At 35.0% G+C, this 20403-nt stretch overlaps 4 protein-coding genes across 7 annotated transcripts; all 4 read left to right on the top strand.

Moving 5' to 3' along the window:
• The first annotated feature begins 514 nt into the window (after positions 1-514).
• LOC100644309 (protein yellow) lies at positions 515-4961 on the top strand. Its single transcript, XM_012316257.3, has one exon. It carries the CDS (start codon positions 888-890, stop codon positions 2175-2177), a length of 1290 nt encoding a protein of 429 aa, XP_012171647.1. The 5' UTR covers positions 515-887; the 3' UTR covers positions 2178-4961.
• A 4054-nt stretch (positions 4962-9015) lies between these two features.
• Positions 9016-14489, top strand: LOC100650376 (ubiquitin carboxyl-terminal hydrolase 22). Of its 3 annotated transcripts, none has more exons than XM_012316256.3 (7): positions 9016-9312; positions 9441-10054; positions 11127-11259; positions 11353-11568; positions 11629-12043; positions 12120-12686; positions 12762-14489. In XM_012316256.3, the coding sequence occupies exons 2-7, from the start codon at positions 9935-9937 to the stop codon at positions 12817-12819; spliced, it is 1509 nt and encodes a 502-aa protein (XP_012171646.1). In that variant the 5' UTR covers positions 9016-9312; positions 9441-9934; the 3' UTR covers positions 12820-14489. The 3 variants fall into 3 exon arrangements, with proteins under 3 accessions (XP_012171646.1, XP_003400728.1, XP_012171645.1); XM_003400680.4 differs by having other exon boundaries at positions 9016-9316; XM_012316255.3 differs by having other exon boundaries at positions 9257-9328.
• Positions 14490-14767: 278 nt separating this feature from the next.
• On the top strand, positions 14768-18232 carry LOC100646200 (hexosaminidase D). Of its 2 annotated transcripts, XM_048411727.1 has the most exons (10): positions 14952-14984; positions 15073-15127; positions 15235-15373; positions 15485-15700; positions 15769-16117; positions 16190-16264; positions 16333-16528; positions 16585-16860; positions 16950-17036; positions 17103-18232. In XM_048411727.1, exons 3-10 carry the CDS (start codon positions 15323-15325, stop codon positions 17275-17277), a joined length of 1425 nt encoding a protein of 474 aa, XP_048267684.1. In that variant the 5' UTR covers positions 14952-14984; positions 15073-15127; positions 15235-15322; the 3' UTR covers positions 17278-18232. The 2 variants fall into 2 exon arrangements, with proteins under 2 accessions (XP_048267683.1, XP_048267684.1); XM_048411726.1 differs by lacking the exon at positions 15235-15373 and having other exon boundaries at positions 14768-14984.
• Positions 18233-18569: 337 nt separating this feature from the next.
• On the top strand, positions 18570-20297 carry LOC105666495. The gene is made up of 4 exons (XM_048411728.1): positions 18570-18970; positions 19037-19232; positions 19600-19812; positions 19874-20297. Exons 2-4 carry the CDS (start codon positions 19047-19049, stop codon positions 20087-20089), a joined length of 615 nt encoding a protein of 204 aa, XP_048267685.1. The 5' UTR covers positions 18570-18970; positions 19037-19046; the 3' UTR covers positions 20090-20297.
• Positions 20298-20403: the final 106 nt, after the last annotated feature.

Here is a 20403-nt window from a genome sequence, read left to right as displayed (position 1 = left end):
AAACAAATGTAGATTGGATTTAGCTATTTTAAGGATAATAGAGCTTCAAAGGTCAATTAGAATAATGATTCTGCAAATATGAAGCATAATTTTGTGTTATCTGAGAAATGACGTATATGAAACTGATTTTATGACTCGTAACCAGATAGATACTGAGCAACAAATTAATATTGTCATCAGCAGTTTGGTGAATCATTGTAAACGTGCAACGCAATTAATTGTTTCGATCAATAAAAAAATTAACTTAAGGTACAATACGAACGACGTTCGCAATGACGAATACTGATTCAAATCAGGAATGTTAACAATGCATCCTCGGCACGGTTAAGTAGCCGAGCTACGTTTTGCGTGGAAATTATGGTGGGGATACCTTGCTGGGTGTTCCTGTTGCACATACAATATCCACATGCATCCCTATCCACGTACGATCACACGTGTAGTGTGTACACGTGCATAGATGATCTTAGTGTGTAAATACAACGACGTCGGGTGGGGAGACGACGCCTCTCTAAGCGACGCTCCGCGTCTTCGTCAGTCAAACCGCGATCGTCTCCGCGTGATGGGCCATAGTTCAGAACGCTTAGTAGAATAGGTAGCAATGGTCGGTGGACAGTGTTGAATCAGTTAGTTGACAAAAGCAGGCCAGCCAACACAGTTGGTACGCACGGAATATTCTTCACACCGTTCCGTCGACGAGAATAGACGCTCTTCCGGATCTCTGGCGACACTTGCCGGACCACGAACACTCTTGTTCCGGGTATCAGTTTTCAACTGGTTCGTCCACTGGTCTTTGTCTCTTTCTGCCACGTGATTGGACTGGAAAAAAAAGTGAGAGCATACGGTGATAGATCGTAGAACGTAAAGTGATCGAATAAAGTGTAAAAAAAATGAAGAGCTCAGCGTTTTTGCTGCTCCTTGTTACCATGACCACGTGTCACGAACCATTCCAAGTGGTCTTCCAATGGAACACGATCGACGTGATATGGCCGTCAGAAGAGAAACAAAACTATGCGATTGAACACGGTGATTACATTCCAGCTAACAATTTCATAGCTGGTATCAAATTTTGGAAGGGTAAAATGTATCTGACGGTACCAAGGTGGAAAAACGGGGTACCAGTGACGCTGGGAGTCACTTCTGCAACCGTGGTGAACGGCAATACCGCCCCTAAACTGGAAGCTTTCCCTAACTGGGACATGCAGGAAATTGGAGACTGCAATGCTTTCCAGTTGGTCCAAAGTATGGAAATCGATCCAAAAGGACGTATGTGGGTACTTGATTCTGGGAAGATGTCACCTCTCTCTGTAGAAGTGAAGATCACCTGCCCACCAAGACTGGTGATCCTGGATCTCGAGAACAACGGTGAGATTTTACGAACCTACGAGTTCCCTCCACAAGTGGCTCGTCACGGTACAGCCCACCTGAATGACATTGTCTTGGATCACGAGGATGGTGGCATGGCGTATATCACAGACAGTGATCGCGAAGATCCAGGCATAATCGTCTACTCCCTCAGTAACAATACTTCGTGGAAGGTCAGGCATGATTCTATGAAAGCTAAACCCGAAGCAGTAAGATTCATGGTCTCTAAGAATCTCATTAATATGCCTATATCCGTCGATGGGATTGCTCTGTCTCCGGCAAGTGTTGAAGACAGACAAGTATACTATTCACCACTGTCTTCCTTCCATTTGTACTCTATACCAACATCGGTGTTGAAGAGCAACCTAAGCAACGTAGATGAGTACGTTAAGGAATTGGGAAAGAAAATTTCTCAAACCGATGGAATGATGATGTCAGCCAAGGGAGCGTTGTACTTTGGACTGCTGGCTGACGATGCTGTAGCTATGTGGGACACTAAACAGTCGTTCACTACTGGCCAAAGGGTGATCTCCAGAGATCATGAAAGAATGCAGTGGCCGGATACATTTGCGTTCGATGAGAATGGTAACTTTTACTGTGTCACCAATTCCTTTCAAAATATACTGACCAATCGAGTAAACACCAGCGTGCCGAACTATCGAATAGTCAGAGCGAAAACTGCAGTCAAGAGTTATCAGTATTTGGAGGACGGAACCGCACCGGAGCAGCCGGAGATACCCACTTCAGTTGCAAACAGGATTAGTCTCGCCGTTGCTAGCGTATCAACCATTCTGCTTGCTTTCGCCGTAGTGTAATAACATCTTTCTCCCTTATTTGTTCCCCCGTTCTTTTTTCTTCGAATACAGTCGGGTATACCAAAGACATTCGTTTTATCCTTTCAGTTAAGTAATGCACAGATGCCCCGTCCAGTGTTTTTGGTGACCATGAACATTTAGAGTAATGATCGTAGGTGGTTTGGAGTCATGATAAAAAGGACAGAGATCTAAGATTACTTGACCATTCGGGATTGCCATAAGTACTTGCTCATTTTTCTTGTTTTTCTCATTACCTTCATATTTTAATTCCATAGGTACTTGTATTTGAAGTATCTCTCTTTTTAAATATATCTGGAAAAATTATTATTCCAGAAGAAGAAATGGCCTTAAATGATCAATTAATTTTGGATGAAACAAAAGATTTAATTCTCAACTATGTATCATTCGCGATGGGACTTGTAAATCGGTGTTGTCGAAACGAAGCTTAAGAATCCTTCTAACCAACGAATAATTGGATCATAAGATCAAACTGCCTGTTTACATAAAAATCTTGTAAAACGTTTTGTAGTGGCTATCGAAAGTATTGACATGCCATTTGGTATAAAGTGTACATTTTAATCAATTAAGATACAAATACATTAAATTATAATTTATAATTATCATTTATAATTTTTATATGATTACTAAAATATTTATTTATTTACATATAATATGATACTATAAAAATCAAATGCGAAATTGGATAAAAAAACATCTCAATTAGAAAATAAGGCTATGTGCAAATACTTTTTATAGTCACTGTAGAATTAGCAGATTTTACAAGTTTCAAGGCCATCGAGAAAGTCAATGTCACTGTTGATTACAATTGCTGTTTTTGAAATTTTCATCAAGCAAAATTGATTTCCTGCAATTCAATTACCAACAAGCGTTTTTGCATTGTGGCCTCTGTTACGAAGAAGAGTAACAAATCTATTTTCTTTCCAACGTCGGCAACGACTTAATATTCTTACTTTTTTTATACAATATGTTATAGCAATCCTCTCAATGATAAAAAAAGAGGAATAGAGAAGATGTTTTTCTAAATTTTTCAAAACAGGGATAACTCACTCGTGTTTCTCCTGCAAGAAGAGGAAGACATTAAATGAAAAACTGTAACTCCAAAGTAGCAGAACTTTCACTACATACAAACGTGATATATATTAATGATTTTATTATTATTCGTTTTCTATCTTCATTAATTCAGCAGTTAATCGGGCCATTTAATTGAATTGCTGATCGTTAACTCGGGCCGCAATAGCCGAACAAAAAGAATTACATTTTTATATGGAGCGAAACTTTCGCCGCGACACCATCGCATTCACACATAATTGACCTCGAATTAACATCATCAATGGAGACTATTAAATCTGCCAGTGAAATTAAGACGCTTCCAGTCCGATTGCATGACTTCAAAGGGAAATTAGAAGAAGTTAGCCACGTTGCGCTTGTAGGGTGTCGTGCACAGTGTTGAAAGGAAGATGAGGCATTTGTCAAGACCACGATGAAAGCCATTATCGATGAAAGTTCCGGCCATCGAAGACGTCCCTTGAAAAAGAACGAAATATCAACGAGCATGAGTTTAATGGGATCATAGCTCAGCGAGATAGAAATGACAACTCGGGAACGAACAGTAGGGCAACGATAATGAATGATCTTTTCTAGTTCAAGAAATCGATCCTCTGTAACGCGATACCAATAACATTCCACGCCTTGGGTTTTGATTGTAAGTCTCAAAGCGAATTGTGATCTAATACGACGTGTATTACATTTATAATTTCTATTTTTCTTAACTAAATTGTTGCTGAAACAGTTGTGAAGCATATTTTGATTTTCAGACTAAACATCTTGACAACAGTCCATACTGCTTCATTTAATTAGAGCATCGTCAATGCGTACAATCGTTAAAAAGGGCATTCGACCATACAAAAAGTTAAATATTTAGTCAAATATTTGTCGATCCTCTAATTACTTCAATCAGTTTGCGAATACAAAAGTATTAATCCTATTTAGACATATATGGACACAGAGGATTCATTTCAAGGGAAACAACCATTGATTATCAGCCCGTTACCATATTACCTTGTATTAGTAACACGACGATAACTGCTACTAATTGTATATCTGTTATTTATATCCGTGACATAATCGTTTTAGTTGCAACAAAATTATGTACGATGGATTCTCGTATGATCTTATGTAATAGAGATGTCTATTTTTTTGATCATTTTCTTCTTTTTTTTTTTTTTTTCATTAGTCGATCACGGAAATGGAAGAAAGTCGAAGATCAATGAATTTATTATAGTACTTTAATCTCATCGCCTTATGAATCGAACTGTGAATACGTATACTATATATAAATGTATGTATGTATGTATAATTAGTGTGTACATTACACATGTAACATGTACGAGTAGCTTTAATACATATGGCCTTATTTGCGACGATGAATTGAAACTGTATACTACGTTCCGTTGGAAAATGTGACGTTATGACTCATTTGTCTGTAATCGTTGGTGAATGCAACTTTCCACCATTTCACGGCATATATTGCTTATAATTACTGCTCCTTTTCACGCCGTATAGGTTCCAGTATTTTGTTGAAAATTCAGATTGATTCCTCCTTTGCACGAGTATCTTTAGCGCGTGAACCTATGTACTATAAGTTAATGAATAAATAGAATAGCCCGTCGAATCGTATACATATACTACTGATCACAAGTCTCGGACCATCTCCTTCATTATCACATTTTAAACACACAATAAAATAAACGACACTATAGAAAATGTCTGTCTATATTCAATATTTTTAAGCTTTTGTGCATTCTATAAAATGTTTCAAGAAGAATCTTTGCAAAATTGTATATATTTTAATATTTTAAGGCTGAATTTTTACAAAATGACTATCTATCAAATGATGGCCTCGAACTTCTGCTCAGTAGCTAGAGCTAGAGGCCGACTATTAAATAGATACAAAACCAGCGTGAAATGAATCGTCTATACGGCATAGTACGCTTTTAAGATCCACGTTTTCATGTGAATTTATTAATGAAAAAGAGAAAAAGAGAATATCCAATCTATCGGTGAGTATCATCGATTTAAAGTCCAACATGGTCTTTCGAAAAAAAGAAACTCGAAGACGTTCGGCAAAGGAGCATCGCGCTAATCTCACTTTCAACCTCTCTTCCCACAATTGTTTCTTCTTTCAGCACGCAGCGTCCCAGTTTTGCGGCAAAGTGAACCGCACGCACATTATTACATGCCACGAACGGAGTCGGGATCTAGCCCTGAACCACGAGTCAACGAACGCCTAGGGAGAGGCTCAGAAGATTACAAAACTGCGCTGAGAATACTCGTTGCACCTGAGATTAATCGCTTTAATCTGCTCGAATCATCGGGAGCACCTGTTTTTAGCTCCTTTCCGCGGATCGCATCTATTTTTCAATCAGCCTAAATCAGTCCAAGACGGAGATCACGATGACTATAAGGAACAAAAGTTTCAGCAATTTACAAGTTGCTGATGATGACCTTTATCTTTTCTAAAACATGGAAAAACAAATTCATATATTTAAAGTTACATGGAAAATTTTAATGAGATATCATTATTAATTCTTATGTTTTGTATTTATGTTTATGATATTTTTGAAATGTATGTAAAATAGAGGTTGGAGATAATACTAGTAGAAAATCTATAGAATGAATCATGAAAGGAACGTAAAAATACCGAATGGGTGGCTTTGAAAAGATGTCACGACATTCAATTGCGTTTACAACAAATGATGTCATCGCACTATGAAAAGAATATTAAGTGTCTTTCGACTCGTAGACAGAGTTCGATGTTCAAAGTTGTTGACGATGGTTTCCATTCGCTCGTCGGATGATTAAGTGCTAACCGAGATGTTCAGAAAGACTGGTCGACGAAAAATTTGGCTAAAATTAAAAGCATTAGGTACCGCGCCATACCGACTACCCATATTTAAATGCCGATCATACATTCCCTTCTCGCCAGCTACAGCAGTTAAACCATTAAATTGAATCAAACAATTCTGAACGATGGACGAATATCGCACATTAAGAACTCAAGAAATATTGTATATTTAACAAGTGATCGAAGAATTCAAACAAACGTTGTCTTCGTTTGTTTAAAAAGCCAGGCTTATAAAACATATCCGATAGGGCTATACGCTTATCATGGTGTTGTTCTTGGACAAGTAATCGTTAACCAGTATTGAACGATATTAGAAAATATTATAAAAGATTTGTTAACGATCGTAAGGTTTCGATGATCGACCAGTCTTCCGGAATTTTAATCAAGAGCCGCCTTTTAACTGCGAAGACGGGTGTCGACAGTACACGGCAAGGTTCTATCGTATAGTAGATTGTAGATTTATAAGTATGCTTTCTATTACGAGAGAAGCTGGATTGAAGTTTCGTTTTGTTTCGTCGAGGGTCTCGCTCAGTTGAGCCCGATTACAGCTGACTTTCAGGCTGGAACGCTTTACGTGTGATTGTAGAATCGTTTCCTGTTTAGTCCATTCTCTTAAACCTACAAAGGAAAAGTTCACATTAGATAATCAGTAGCATGATGACAATTACTTTGACGATAATGCTCGGCTAAATGATTTTCGAGAAACGAAACGGAATGGAACAAAAGTACGTTAATTACATTATTTCGACGTCGTTCTACATATTAGTAAATCTCTGTATACTAAGAAGATTAATATATTTTCTATAGCTATAATGATAGTTCTTTAATAAATGATACGAGTAATAATTCTACGTGAAAACGCAGAAGAACGAAATTGTTTCGCACGAATTTTGAAAATTCGTGGAATGTGTATACGGTGGCATTTATAGCAGAAAATGCTATTTTTACCAATGGAAACAATGATTGTTTCTATCCGGGTCATGGATTTTTTCAAAATCACATGAGAGATTCGCGTGGAGGAATTTCATCTTTCACGTGGAATTGATCATTTTTGATGGAACACCCTATACATTATGTAGAATAGCGGCACAGATTCAAATAGAAAATGCATTGCCATTCATATCGATAATGATTTTATTACTGTGTGTTTTAGAAGAATGTAGTACTGCTATTGTATAGTGCTTATGTAAATTATGCCTTATTAATAAAGAGATAGATGTTAACAGTAGTTATTTTCAGCCACTCTCCATTATGCGTTATATAATTAACTCATAAATAATTTCTGAATAAATACCTCATCATATTTTTGCTGCCTCTTCTTATAATAGTATTTCTAAGCTCTATTTTTAGCTGTTAATTATAATAAAGTTCCATTCATGTCAATGTCTCAGGAAATAAAAAACCCTAGGAAATATGTCTGATGCATCAGCAATAAAATTTCAAATGAAATTATGACGTAAACGAAATTTTGGACATATAGATGATGCTACATCATAAGGTATTGTATCGCTTTTGTTACTCTTAGCTTAAAACTGAAGTTATATTTGATATATAGCTGACTGATTACACATTAGTCTAAATAAACAAATATGAATATATATATACAGTACACATGTACTTAAAAATATAGAACAATTTCAAACTTCAGTTCTGTTCTGTCGAACGAGCGCTAGTTGTTTTCTAAGTATCTTAATAGATGACTCTGAGTATTCTGTTTTATCTGACTTGGTACAGTCGATAATAGCAGATTCAATTTGTAAAATCGGATTAATGAAATCTTCAATAGTTCACGAAAACATACATATAAGCATAGATAAATATAGAAAAAAATAGAATAAATAAATACCTAGTACTAAACTGATTTATTTATTATGCAAAACTTCTTCTAAAAATTCTAACACGTTACTCTAGTGACATGTATAGTGATAAATTTTGTAAAAGAACATGATACAAAATCTTTATATACATATGTATTGAAATGAAATTATATCCTTTGAAGAAGTAATCACAAGAGTGTATAGAATCATTGATCCTTGTTGAGGTTAGGAGATTAGAATCTAATCGGAATCTAATCTGATTGATACACCATCGTTGATAGACAATGAAGCTGTAGAATAGCATTAAATCTGGATGGGTCACGCAACGAAGGAATTATCAGTTAGCGGTCTTGCTTTTGCGAGCTACCGGGAATGCGATTCCAAAGGGATGTATGTATGTAATGTATGTATACCATGCGCAGCTGTTACTTTAGGGTAAGAGGGGTTAGGAAAGCAGAGACTTCAGGGACGTATACAGTTACTTGCAGTCCCTTGAAAAAGAATTACAAGAACACAAAAGGATTTCCTACAAATCCTGATTCTCATATAAATATTCAAATTAAATTAAATTTAAGAAATATGCGAAGTTTAAGAAAAACATAGCAGGAAAAGGTGATTTTACAATTTTTTCTAGACTCCATTTTTTTATTTATCTTGATGAAAATATGAATTTGTATAAATATCCTACTTATAAATAAAATCGTACCTTTTATAAACTTTAAGGTTTAGCAAGCGCCTGTTATCGAAAATACTGAAGAATAGAATTCTATACAACTCTCATCTAAATGTCATCCAAATGTTTATATATATTATTATCTACAATAAAAAAATACATAATGGATTTACACGATATTCGTTTACTTACATCTAGTCTATATTTACTTCATTTATTACCAAATCTCTGCACATCAATTTCTGCTTTGTGAAACACGTAACGAAAACAGTTGTTTAAACTTGCGAATGATTCAATTTGAAAAAGGAGATGCTAATAGCCAATCACGAATTACTACGTAAATCTACATGAACCGTTTCTTGGCAGAAGTCTGTTATTCCGATATCCGACCGTTCTTGATTTCGATTCTCGAAATCACGTGCGATCCACCAATTACATACTGCGTTATAAATCAGCCAACCTCATCACGAAATCTCATTCGACATCCCCATAAATTTCCGATTTAACCTTTAACAAATATTTGTAACACATTCCATTTTCTCGCGATTCCCTTATTAAATATTAGTAAATGACAGAAAAATTAAAGAACCCGTGGCACCCAGAAGAAGCTCGTCCCTGACAACGTTCCATGACTGGCGGTGGGGGTAAAGAGGGGCTGGCTTGTACCGGCGGCGCCTGCAGTGACCGGCTGGTGTTTGTGCGCACCCGGGTGTCAAAAACGTGGGTACGGAGATTCGTAAGATTCTAAGTGTTACTTTTTCTATAAAAAAGAGTCTCAACGTTTCAATATCAGTGATTCGCCTGTTTTTCGGTATTATAAAGAATTATCGTGTTTATTTCGATTTCAGTCGTTGGCACGCGTTTGTATCTTGATCCCTGACTCTGCTCTTCTCCTGGGCCGTCTGCCTCTAGCAGGATCAGGGGACAGATCGGTGTCGTAGTGTGACAGCGATCGACTGGCTACGATACTGCTACACGAGCAACCCTTGCGCTCTTTTTTTCCAAGGCTCACGCGGTTTTCCATGTCAACGACACGCGCGCTCCTGCCAAGGCCAGCGTGCTACGCCCCGCACAGAGTAGGCTCCGTCGTCTTCGTCGTCATCGTCGTCGCCGCTGCTGCTGCTGCCGTCAATCGACAGCTCCACGTAGTTCTGCTCGTCCTCGACGGTCTGCTGCTGTCTGCTGCGCCGCGTCAGTGGTTAGACTTCTTTAGTTCATCGTCGTGGTCGCCGTCCCGGTGGTGGTTAGTTTGGAAAAAGGCCGGCGAACTAGCGAGTTTTTGTACGCTTATCACCAGGGTGAAGAAAAGGAGACACTGCAGCGTCGCTCACGCCAGCCTGAGATGAGCGACCATGGCTGCATACACTTGAATAATTTCAAAGCAGCCAAGGGTATCCAGCCATACAAAGTGATACACTCCTATTTTGTGACCAGCACGTCGACCGAGGCACGCGTAAGAAAGGTGCGACTATCTTTTTCTTACGTGATTCGTGGTCAAGGTTCTGTCTTTGTTTTTCTTACTCTCTTTCTGTCTTTCGTTTTCACCTATGCTTTCTATGTTTTGTAATGTTTCTCATCTGTTTCTCATTTTCCATCATGCAGCGTTAATTTATAGTTTGTTTATTTGATACGTGATCAAAAAATGACGTGGAAAATGAGAAATTAGTGGGACCTTTACGATGTTGCGAGGAACGACAGCATTCTCTTTCTTTGTCGTTTACAATGCCACTCGCGATCTTAAGTCATGGACTATGCAAATTCTAAACAGAGTGACAACCCAATGTGCAAATCGGTGCATATTGTTTTTATTGAACTTCGGAAACGATGTTTCTATTTTCAAGTATTTGCGGATATGGGATGTCTGTTTACCAATTTGATCTGTTATTATAACTTTTGTTTGAAAATTATTCTTCGTTTTCCATTTTGAGTATATCACTTTTTATTTGTTCCTTGTTATTCAACTTATCAAGTATATAATAATAATTATTTGAAAATTCCTTTTTTCTTTCCTTTCTTTCTCTTCCCTTTAAATAGTCTTTTATTATTATTTTTTATAAGACTGTTTTGTACTTCAAAGCGAAGTAGTTTGTTTGGAAAATGATTGTCAATTTAAAGTAATTTTTGGAAAAATAGTGTATTAGAAAAACTAAATGAAATTCTTTGCGTAAGTTTGTGTAAACGAAGATAGAAGACGTAGTATTTGTATTATATGGACGGTTTCTGTGAAGATGCATTTAAAAATGGCCGCCGTATAGACTTACTCTGTCGGTATAAAGCTCTAGCACATTTGCTACTCACGTAAAGTAACGGTACATAGATTTATGATTGTACTAGTACCGTAGGGTCAATGAATATTTGCATCGGCTTCTAGCCCGATGTAATCATAATGATGTTTTATTAAATAAACTTTAGCATCGTATCTGATATTTCTTTCCTGGAACAATACTTTTATCTAATCTGTATAAGAAGCTTGAGTAATATATTTATCATCTTTCTTGTCTGATACAATAAATAAATGATTTCTATATTTTTAGGCTGTTAGTTGTTTATGTCACACATGTAAGACATATAAAGATCGCCTACATTCTTGTCTTCATTGTATATTCTTTGGCTGCTATGTAAAAGGTCATATACAAGAACATGCAAAGACGAAAAAGCATTTTTTAGGTAATTATACATAGATTGTATAGGTAATTGTATATAGAATAGGGTAATCTGTTCAACAAATATTTTTATTATATATTTTACTTTATGTTGCAGCTGTTGATCTTTGTTATGGAAATATCTTGTGCTTCCAATGTGGGGATTATGTATATGATAGAGAGCTATTAGCCGTTGCTAAAGCACAGTGGAGTGAATCTGCAAAGTCATTGAGCTTTGGAGAATTTTATAGATCATGGGAACCAACACAGATAGAGGCGGAATTATTGAGAAAACATCCACGCAGAAGGCGCGTGGTCGAAAATTCTACCATAGGTAAGATGTGCAAATATACATCAAATGTAACGTATATTAATTAATACTGTACGTTTGTAGGTTTAAGAGGACTTATAAATCTTGGAAGTACATGTTTCATGAACTGCATAGTACAAGCTCTCATACACACACCACTGTTGAGAGATTACTTTCTTGCTGACCGACATCACTGTCCACAGCCAACACGTTGCCTGGTCTGTGAAGTATCCCATCTTTTTCAGGAATTTTACTCGGGTAGCAAAGCACCGCTGACGCTTCATAAGCTTCTCCATTTGATCTGGACACATGCTAGACATTTAGCAGGTTATGAACAGCAGGATGCCCATGAATTCTTTATAGCCACGCTCGATGTTCTACATAGGCATTGTGAAGCAGCACCCATCTTAGTAAAAGATAATCCACATCACTGTAACTGTATCATTGATCAGATCTTTACTGGTGGACTTCAGAGTGATGTGGTTTGTCAGGCGTGCAAGTACGATCGAAATGCATAGTACGATTTTGATGTCTTGCATTGTGTAAGAATCTGTATTGATGTAATAACTTTTTAGTGGGGTGTCTACTACGATAGATCCATTCTGGGACATATCTTTGGATTTGGGTCCAGCGGCTAGCGCATCAGGTTCCGATAGTTCTGGTCCTCCTACCTCGTTATTAGATTGTTTGGAAAGGTTCACGCGGGCTGAACACTTGGGATCTAGCGCAAAAATAAAGTGTAGCAATTGTCAGACGTATCAAGAGAGTACCAAGCAATTGACTATGAAGCAACTCCCTATCGTGGCCAGCTTTCATTTAAAAAGATTCGAGCACTCTAGTATACAGGACAAGAAGATCTGTACGTTCATCTCGTTTCCAGAACAATTAGATATGACTCCATTCATGTCGCATAGACGGAACGGCAACAACAACAGTGCAATGATAGATGGACTGCCAAAGAATGGGGAAGATATGGCGTTCAGCGACAATAGATATTCTCTATTCGCGGTAATAAATCATGAAGGATCTTTGGAGACTGGACATTACACTGCCTTCATACGGCAGCAGAGAGATCAATGGTTTAAATGTGATGATCATTTGATCACAAGAGCAAGGTTAAAAGACGTCTTGACTAGCGAAGGGTGAGTTCATGGCATTGGTTACAGTGCCATCAGTATCATTACCAAGGATCCAGTGAAAAAAGCTTTCCTTTTCAGGTATCTCCTTTTTTATCATAAACAAATTTTGGAGTATGGTCGAAACACCAAGGTGTAAAACTTTAGATTATATAATTAATTTATTTATCACGATGAATTATGAAAAATAGATTTAAGTTTTCTTTAGCATTTTAAAAAAAGGGAACTTTATGAGCAGCTTATTCCCCTCTGGAAACTGCTTCATGTGTCCGACACATGCGAACTCGCTTGTCGGTCGAGTGTGCATAATCTATGCGATGGGAAATAAGAATAGTGAAACAAAGGCCTCAAAAATGGAATTTCGAACTTTCGTTTGAAGTGGTGCCGTTAGGAAGTGGTTATGAATGGAGATACTTTCAATGAAATTAGAGAAGAGAATTTTGACGAATGATTATATTATTATGTTTTAGTCGCATGATTGAAAAATCAAGAATAAACTAGAAACTAATCACTGTTAAAGAAATAGTCAAGATCGGCTGGATGTCGCTCTGTTAACGTAGATATTTGTTATGTTAATCTTTAATTATCTACTTTCGAAATGCGAAAAATGTGAAAGAATTGTGTTCGTTCTATTATGTTCTATTTTCTCTTTCCACCGTTGTCTTAGTTGTGTTTGACGAAATCTAGGCTAGCGCACACGGTGATCGATTTCTCTATTCGTGTCCTAAAGTAACATAAGTGTAATTTTAAGATTAGCTCAATTTTTTTAAACGACCGATCGCATTTTTGTATATCGCTGACTGTTATTATATTCCTGTCCTGACACTTGTATACATGAGACACCAAGGATGGGTCACACGATTCGAGAGTATTCTAATTAATAAGTTTGATCTTTAGTAAAGATTAAATTAAGGAGCCACCATTTTATTCACATGATTCCTCGTGTAAGTCATCCCTTGGTGATTCAATTTTGTACAAACGAAATAACATATAGCAAGAAAGAGGGATAATATTATCCATATACAAGCGAATTACTTCGCACGACTGTGTATAATAAAACAAAAATCACTATTTGATAAATTTCTTTCTGGTTGGCCGTTTTTCTTTTTCTTAAGAACAAAAGATAGACTAATTTAGAACTTAATGAATTTCGAGCGAAAGAAAGAAACTGTTAAAAAGAATCGTGCATAGAGCTTTCAATAATATTATGTTAATTTCCTGGATGACAGACCCTGCAAAAAGTGCCAAGTGTTCATTGCACTTGTAGTTCATAATTGCGTGCTTATAGTTGTAGTAGTTCCCTATTTTGTGATGGATTTCTATTATTGTGTTCATTAATGAAATGTTTGATAATATTTCCACAAACACACGTAAACTAGAATAACTATTGATGACAATGTCCGAACATCATCCGTGGGATAAGATCGTAGACATATGCATATTGTATTGTGTCGATCTAATAACGATGTTTTACTCAAGAACAATTTACCTATATGTATGTACGTGACAAGAATATACGATATTCTGTTGAATTGTTAAGTCCGCAAAAGAGGTTTCAATGTGTAATTAAGTACGAAAACAACAAAATGCTTAACTTTATTTAATAAAGTACGGGGGGAATGTATGAAGAAAAATGTAAAATTACATCATTGTATGCGTCGTAATAACTGCACTTGGGCGTCAACTCTCATGATGTATCATGACCAATAGTACTATACGTTTGGAAGTTCATATTACGCGTGCAGTTCTAACATTTTGTATAAGGCTGAATTAAATGTATACAGAAATAAAGATATATTTCGTCGAAAACTTATTTCTTTTTTATTCATTCCAACTTTTCCTAATTTGTATACACTGCTGCGTGTTTCAATTAAAAGTTAAACATTGCTATCAATTGTATCAAATACTAAACACAGAGATAACAGATAAGTTTATCACACATGATGCAATCTTATTATGATTTCGAAGCAATCTATATATAATATGATTATAGTAAAATCTATTTTTCGTTGAATTATAATTACGTATTAGACTACTAAACAAGATTTTCGGATAAATTTGTTATCTATATCGTTCGAGATAATCAAAGTTCAAATTGAAATCCTGACCTGCGCATAGTAGATTAAAGAAATACATAATACATATCGAAACAATAAGAGTATTAGATGGATGGTAAAGAATAAAAAAATATTTCTTAAAATCTGTTGAAGTCAAAATGTTAATTAGAATTTAATACCATATTCTCTTCAATTAACGTTGTAGTAATGGAGGAAAGATGGACGCCTTGACGTTCGGCTCTCACAGGTAAACGGCCGATCGGTTCGCATAAATATTCAAAAAACTTTCAATTAAGTAAGTGTCGCATCACAGAATTTTGTTCTTTCTTTTGTAGGCTAGTTCACTTAGATCTCAAGGGTGCTCCGCCGCGAGTCTGTTATTTCGAAAAGGTCTGTTACCCGAATAAACAAATCGTATTGTTTACACTCTGTATTTCTTCTCTGATAAAAATGTCATTTAAAAACAATTATAATGGTGTTCCACTTTTTTTCCACAGCTTTTCAAATGTTATTGGCATTTGGTTTTTCCATATGATCGATGCTTTTTTCATATATGATAAACATCTGCATTCTAAATGAGCTCGTATGCGTAACACGGCACAGTTTTCATATATGCATACCGTCATATATATATACGTAGTTATCACTGTATATAATATCTTATCGGCATAACGTTTGGATATTTTGATTTTTAGTAAAACAATCAGTAATAGTCTAATTATTAAAAATTCGTAATTAATATTGCAGTTGTTCCCATTATTAAGGACATGGGGTGCCACTGGACTTTTATTGGAATGGGAAGACACATTTCCATACAATCGAGAGCTTTCTCATATAGGAAGCAATGGATTAAGCAGTTTAATCAGTGGATATACGGTTCAGGAGGCCAGACATATCCTACAAATTGCAGGAGACTGTGGTTTAGCAGTTGTTCCATTAGTACAAACATTTGGTCATATGGAGGTATCTAAAGTTAGACTGAAATTGTAAAATTTATAAATATTTGGAAATTAATATTAAAATGATTGCAGTTTGTTTTAAAACATGATGAATGGAGGTCTTTGAGAGAAGTGGAGCACTTTCCAAGCTCAATTTGTCCATCTAATCCAAGAACATTGTCTTTGGTAAAGACTTTGATTCGTCAAATAGTTAGTTTTCATCCAGACATACAGTATTTGCACATAGGTGCAGATGAAGTTTGGCATTTAGGTCTTTGCTCAGTTTGTATAAAACGTGCTGCATCTAGCAAATACGGAAAACCATCTCTGTACCTGGAACATATTTTGGCTATTGCACAATATGTACAAGAAACATATCCCTACTTAAAGATTATCATATGGGATGATATGTTAAGAACGATAGATTTACAGGTTTTGAACGGTATCTCGATAATTTATTCATATTATTTCATGTCACATATTATTTCATAAAAGCATTTCCTATAAATTTCAGATCATTACATCGGGAAGTATGTGGAACCTATGATCTGGCACTATAATCCCAGGGATAACTTTGCTCTACCTCATGGTAAGGCTTCTATTATTTAATTTTACCATATTTTGTTATTGTAATACTACATAAGTAATATTTATTAGAACTGTGGGATAAGTATACTGCAGTTTTTCCCCATATTTGGGCGGCTACTGCATTTAAAGGTGCTACTGGATCTTCCCAACATGTACCGATTATAAGACACCATATAAGCAATCATGAAAAATGGTTAGAAGAATTAGGTATACATGTGAATAAAGTTCATGAATTTCGAGGAACAGTATTCACTGGGTGGTCAAGGTAATTCTTTTTTTCAAATTCACGATTAAATGAATTTTATCGATTTTCGATTTTAGGTATGATCATTATGCAACATTATGTGAATTATTGCCTACTGCAATACCATCATTAGCATTATGCTTGAAAGTCTGGCTCCATGGTTATTCTGAACAAATTCACAATCAAGTCGCTAAGAATTTAGGATATATAGATCATCCTTTGCATATAACGCCACAACCAAGACCTGCTCCAATACCTAGCAATTTGCTTTTCCCTGGATGGCAAGTTGCAGTAGGAGTAGAATGGTTTTTAAATTTTCGAACTAAATTTCATAATATTATTTCCAGTGAGCAGTAAGTATAAGTTGAGTTGTAAGAAATGCTATTATGATATTTGATTTCTCATATTCCACAGTACCTAGTATTGTATATTAAATTTGCAGAATATCCACATGGATGAATCCGTGGCAAGTTGCAAATAATTACACAAACCCTATGCAGTTAGAAAATCTAGTGCCCGCTTTTACAGAGTAAGTTGATTTATTTTCAGAGTAATTTGAACAAAAATAATATAAAATCGAAAATATTTTTTCCAGACTACTATTAGAATTATCTTCCTTAGAAGGATATTTAAGATTTCAGATGGAAAGCATTTTCTTTCCATCAATGATCGATGAATGGATAGGTACAAATATTCAGCCCATTAAAGGGAAGCTTATGGAATTAAAACAAACCACGGAGAATCAAATCAAGATAAATAGTCGAGTTTAGTATTTTAAATAAGTATTTGCAGATTTCTGCTTTAGATCTCAATGACCAACTTCAATACAGGAGACGAATACGGAACGATAGGCTGATGAAAAGTACGAAACTATTTAGTAAATTGTAAAATTTTATCTTGTAAGTAGGTGTAGCGAAGTAAAAGTAGATATTAAAAAGTGATACTCCGTGCGATATGCACAGGATATAATTTTATAAGAAAAGGAATGATTATTTTAATACTTGGCTTAAGGACGAACGAACTTATGACAATGATTGTCACTGAGCTTTGTCATTTTGTGAGCTGTTCTGTGATACTTGGCTATGAAAGGATTATTGTAATGTAATTAAGCTCAATGACCATATTTCTTGGCTATTGTGCTTATCACATATGCTTCTAACTATCTGCGTTTCTTATATCCATAGTATGTGCAAATATTTTTTGTACTCGATTTAGAGATATCTCTTTGGAAATTTTTCAAAACTTATATTGATCAGCTATAAAAAAATTGTATGCAATACCTAATATATCTCATAGATTCTTTTTTATTACTAAACTTTTAAACTAGTCTGTTTGGAACATACTCGTCACTCTAATACACTATTTATTAAATACAGTGACAGATTGAACTTAGATAAATTATAATTCAAAATAATAATAACTAATAATGGATATGACTAAATACTTATATGTGTGTACGTAATAATCACGTAACATGTGATTTTGTTTTGTACGACTCAAATTACTTTTGAAATAATCTCAATTATGAAAAAGAAAAAAAATATTTTGCGTTCATTTTTCACCTTTTTCTACGATCCATGGCCACTGCGGATTTGTATCCATAATCCAGTTAAAAACAAAAGCGGCGTTCAGTTAAAAGGCAAAGACTTGTCAAAAAATGTCTTGCTCTAATTTTTCTGAAATATTACCTTTGGCCAAGCAAGTGAAATAGTGGCAGATATAAAAGAATATGCCAAAAATTAGAGAGTATAATGAGGAAGAAGCTATGAAATTGGACGAATGTTTCAAAGAAACTCTAGCACGTGTTAGACCTTTTGTTTTAGCATTAACATCTACTGAAAGTGCGAAATTATGCAAAGTTTGGCTTAATAAATTAAATGCTGTTACTTCGCAACGTCGTTTAAGAAACGAATATCTCACGGAATTATTCAGGCAGTTAAAGACAGGACATGTTGGAGGAGTTTTCAGTAGACCTCCACCTAATGGATTTCTTCTACCATTACCTAAGTCGTATCATATGGTACCTATATTACGATTTATGAAATTTATTGTAATTAAAGAATAATTAACATGTAATACAGGTCTGTATTAGCTCATCTGTAAGTAACTTATCAGACTATACCATGAGATCTCACCATACTTATTTAAAGCCACATGCAAAATGTACTCAACACCAGCGAAGTAAAGCGTCATTGAAACACCGTATGATGGACGTCACGAGAGTGAATCAATGTTTGCATGCTATGAATTATGATCAAAGTACAGTAAAACAAAAAGTCGATTAAAAACCTATGAGCGGCGTATTGATACACTGAGAACCATTATTGCAGAATTACAGGCTCAAAATGAATATCTAAGGAATCAATTGTTAAAATACCCAGAAAATCGCAACAGAAACGTGAATGATTACTTATCTTCAAGTATTAGTCAATTAACTACTGATGTCACTACTTTAAAAGCTAAGTTAGTATGTCATTAAATGTAATTTTGATGAAGCAATAAGTCTTAAATGTTTATAAATTGTTAAAGGCTGAAAGAGATGGAACAATTGAAAAATTCTATGGATGAAAGTTACAAAGAGGCTGTTCAAGAATATCATTTCATAGTAGTGAAACAACTTACTGATTTAAAACAACAGTTGGACGAGTCTCGATTGAGAAATGAGGCTCTGGACCATACTGTAGCTGTAATAGATAAAAAGTTGGAACAAATCAGCCATGGTAAGGTAAGAAGTAGAATCTTTATTTGTAAAATGAGAACTGTAAGATATATTTTGAAGGATGAGCAAAGTAAAGCAGTGGAACAACAATGGTTAGATAAAATAAAGATGATATGTGAACGATTTGATTCATTTACAAAAGAGAAGAATAAAGAATTACAATTAAAACAAGATTTACTTGAAAAAAGAGATATAGAATCATCAAAGAAGGATGCAGGAAGAAAGGAAGAAATTGAATTACTGACTAATAAAATACAAAATTTAGAAATGAAATTAGAAATGAAGTTTAGAGATGTATTTCTTTGTAAATCATAGAATATTTCAATACATTTATATTTAAATATATTATTGACTAGTACTGTATTCCTCTCAGGAAGATAAATCACAGAAAATGATAGTTGAACAATATACAATGATGAAAGGAGAATTAAATAAAATGAGAATCGAAATGGATCATGAAACTCAAAAACAAAATCAAAATTTAATGTCTGAAGTTTCTACTTTGAAAAAGGCTGTTGTAAAACTAGAAAAATCGAAGGAGAGACTCGAGTACGATTATGAAAAGAAACTATCACATATCATCAAGGTAAATTAATTAAGATATTATATTACTAAGAATTAGTTCTACTTCATGTATTATATCATAGAATAAAGATATGGAAATAAAAGCCTTGCATTTACAACTGCAAAAACAAAAAAATGAATTGTACACATCTCTGAGTATAAAGAAGCAAAATGAAGTGGATAATATAGTTTCTATATTAGAGGAGCGATATAAAACGCTTTTGGCAGAAACAGAAGCAATGTCAGAATCTAAAATTCAGGAGTATCTCATGGTACTGAGCGCCGTAAATTTTATTTAAAAATAATCTAAAAATATGCGCAATAAGATAATAATAATGGTTATTACAAATTTTAGAGAATAGCTATTCTTGAAGATCAAGTACTTAATATGAAGAAATTTGAGTCGAGCTTATAGGGTAGTGATTTCGTAATAGTTTATAGTAGAATATAATTATATAATTGTATATTATATATATGTTTGTTCTTAATAAAGAGTACAAGAAACGATGTGTATTTTTTTAAATGTTCCCGGTATTTAAGCATTTCTATTAATTCCTAATAGATGGTAGTAAGTGCTTAAATTGATAATACAAGAGATGGCGTTAGGCTTTCA

This window comes from Bombus terrestris, chromosome 14 (assembly GCF_910591885.1).
Source record: "Bombus terrestris chromosome 14, iyBomTerr1.2, whole genome shotgun sequence".
Taxonomy (NCBI): Eukaryota; Metazoa; Arthropoda; class Insecta; order Hymenoptera; family Apidae; genus Bombus; species Bombus terrestris.
Note: the sequence above shows the minus strand (reverse complement) of the source record. Positions and strands in the feature narration are given on the sequence as shown.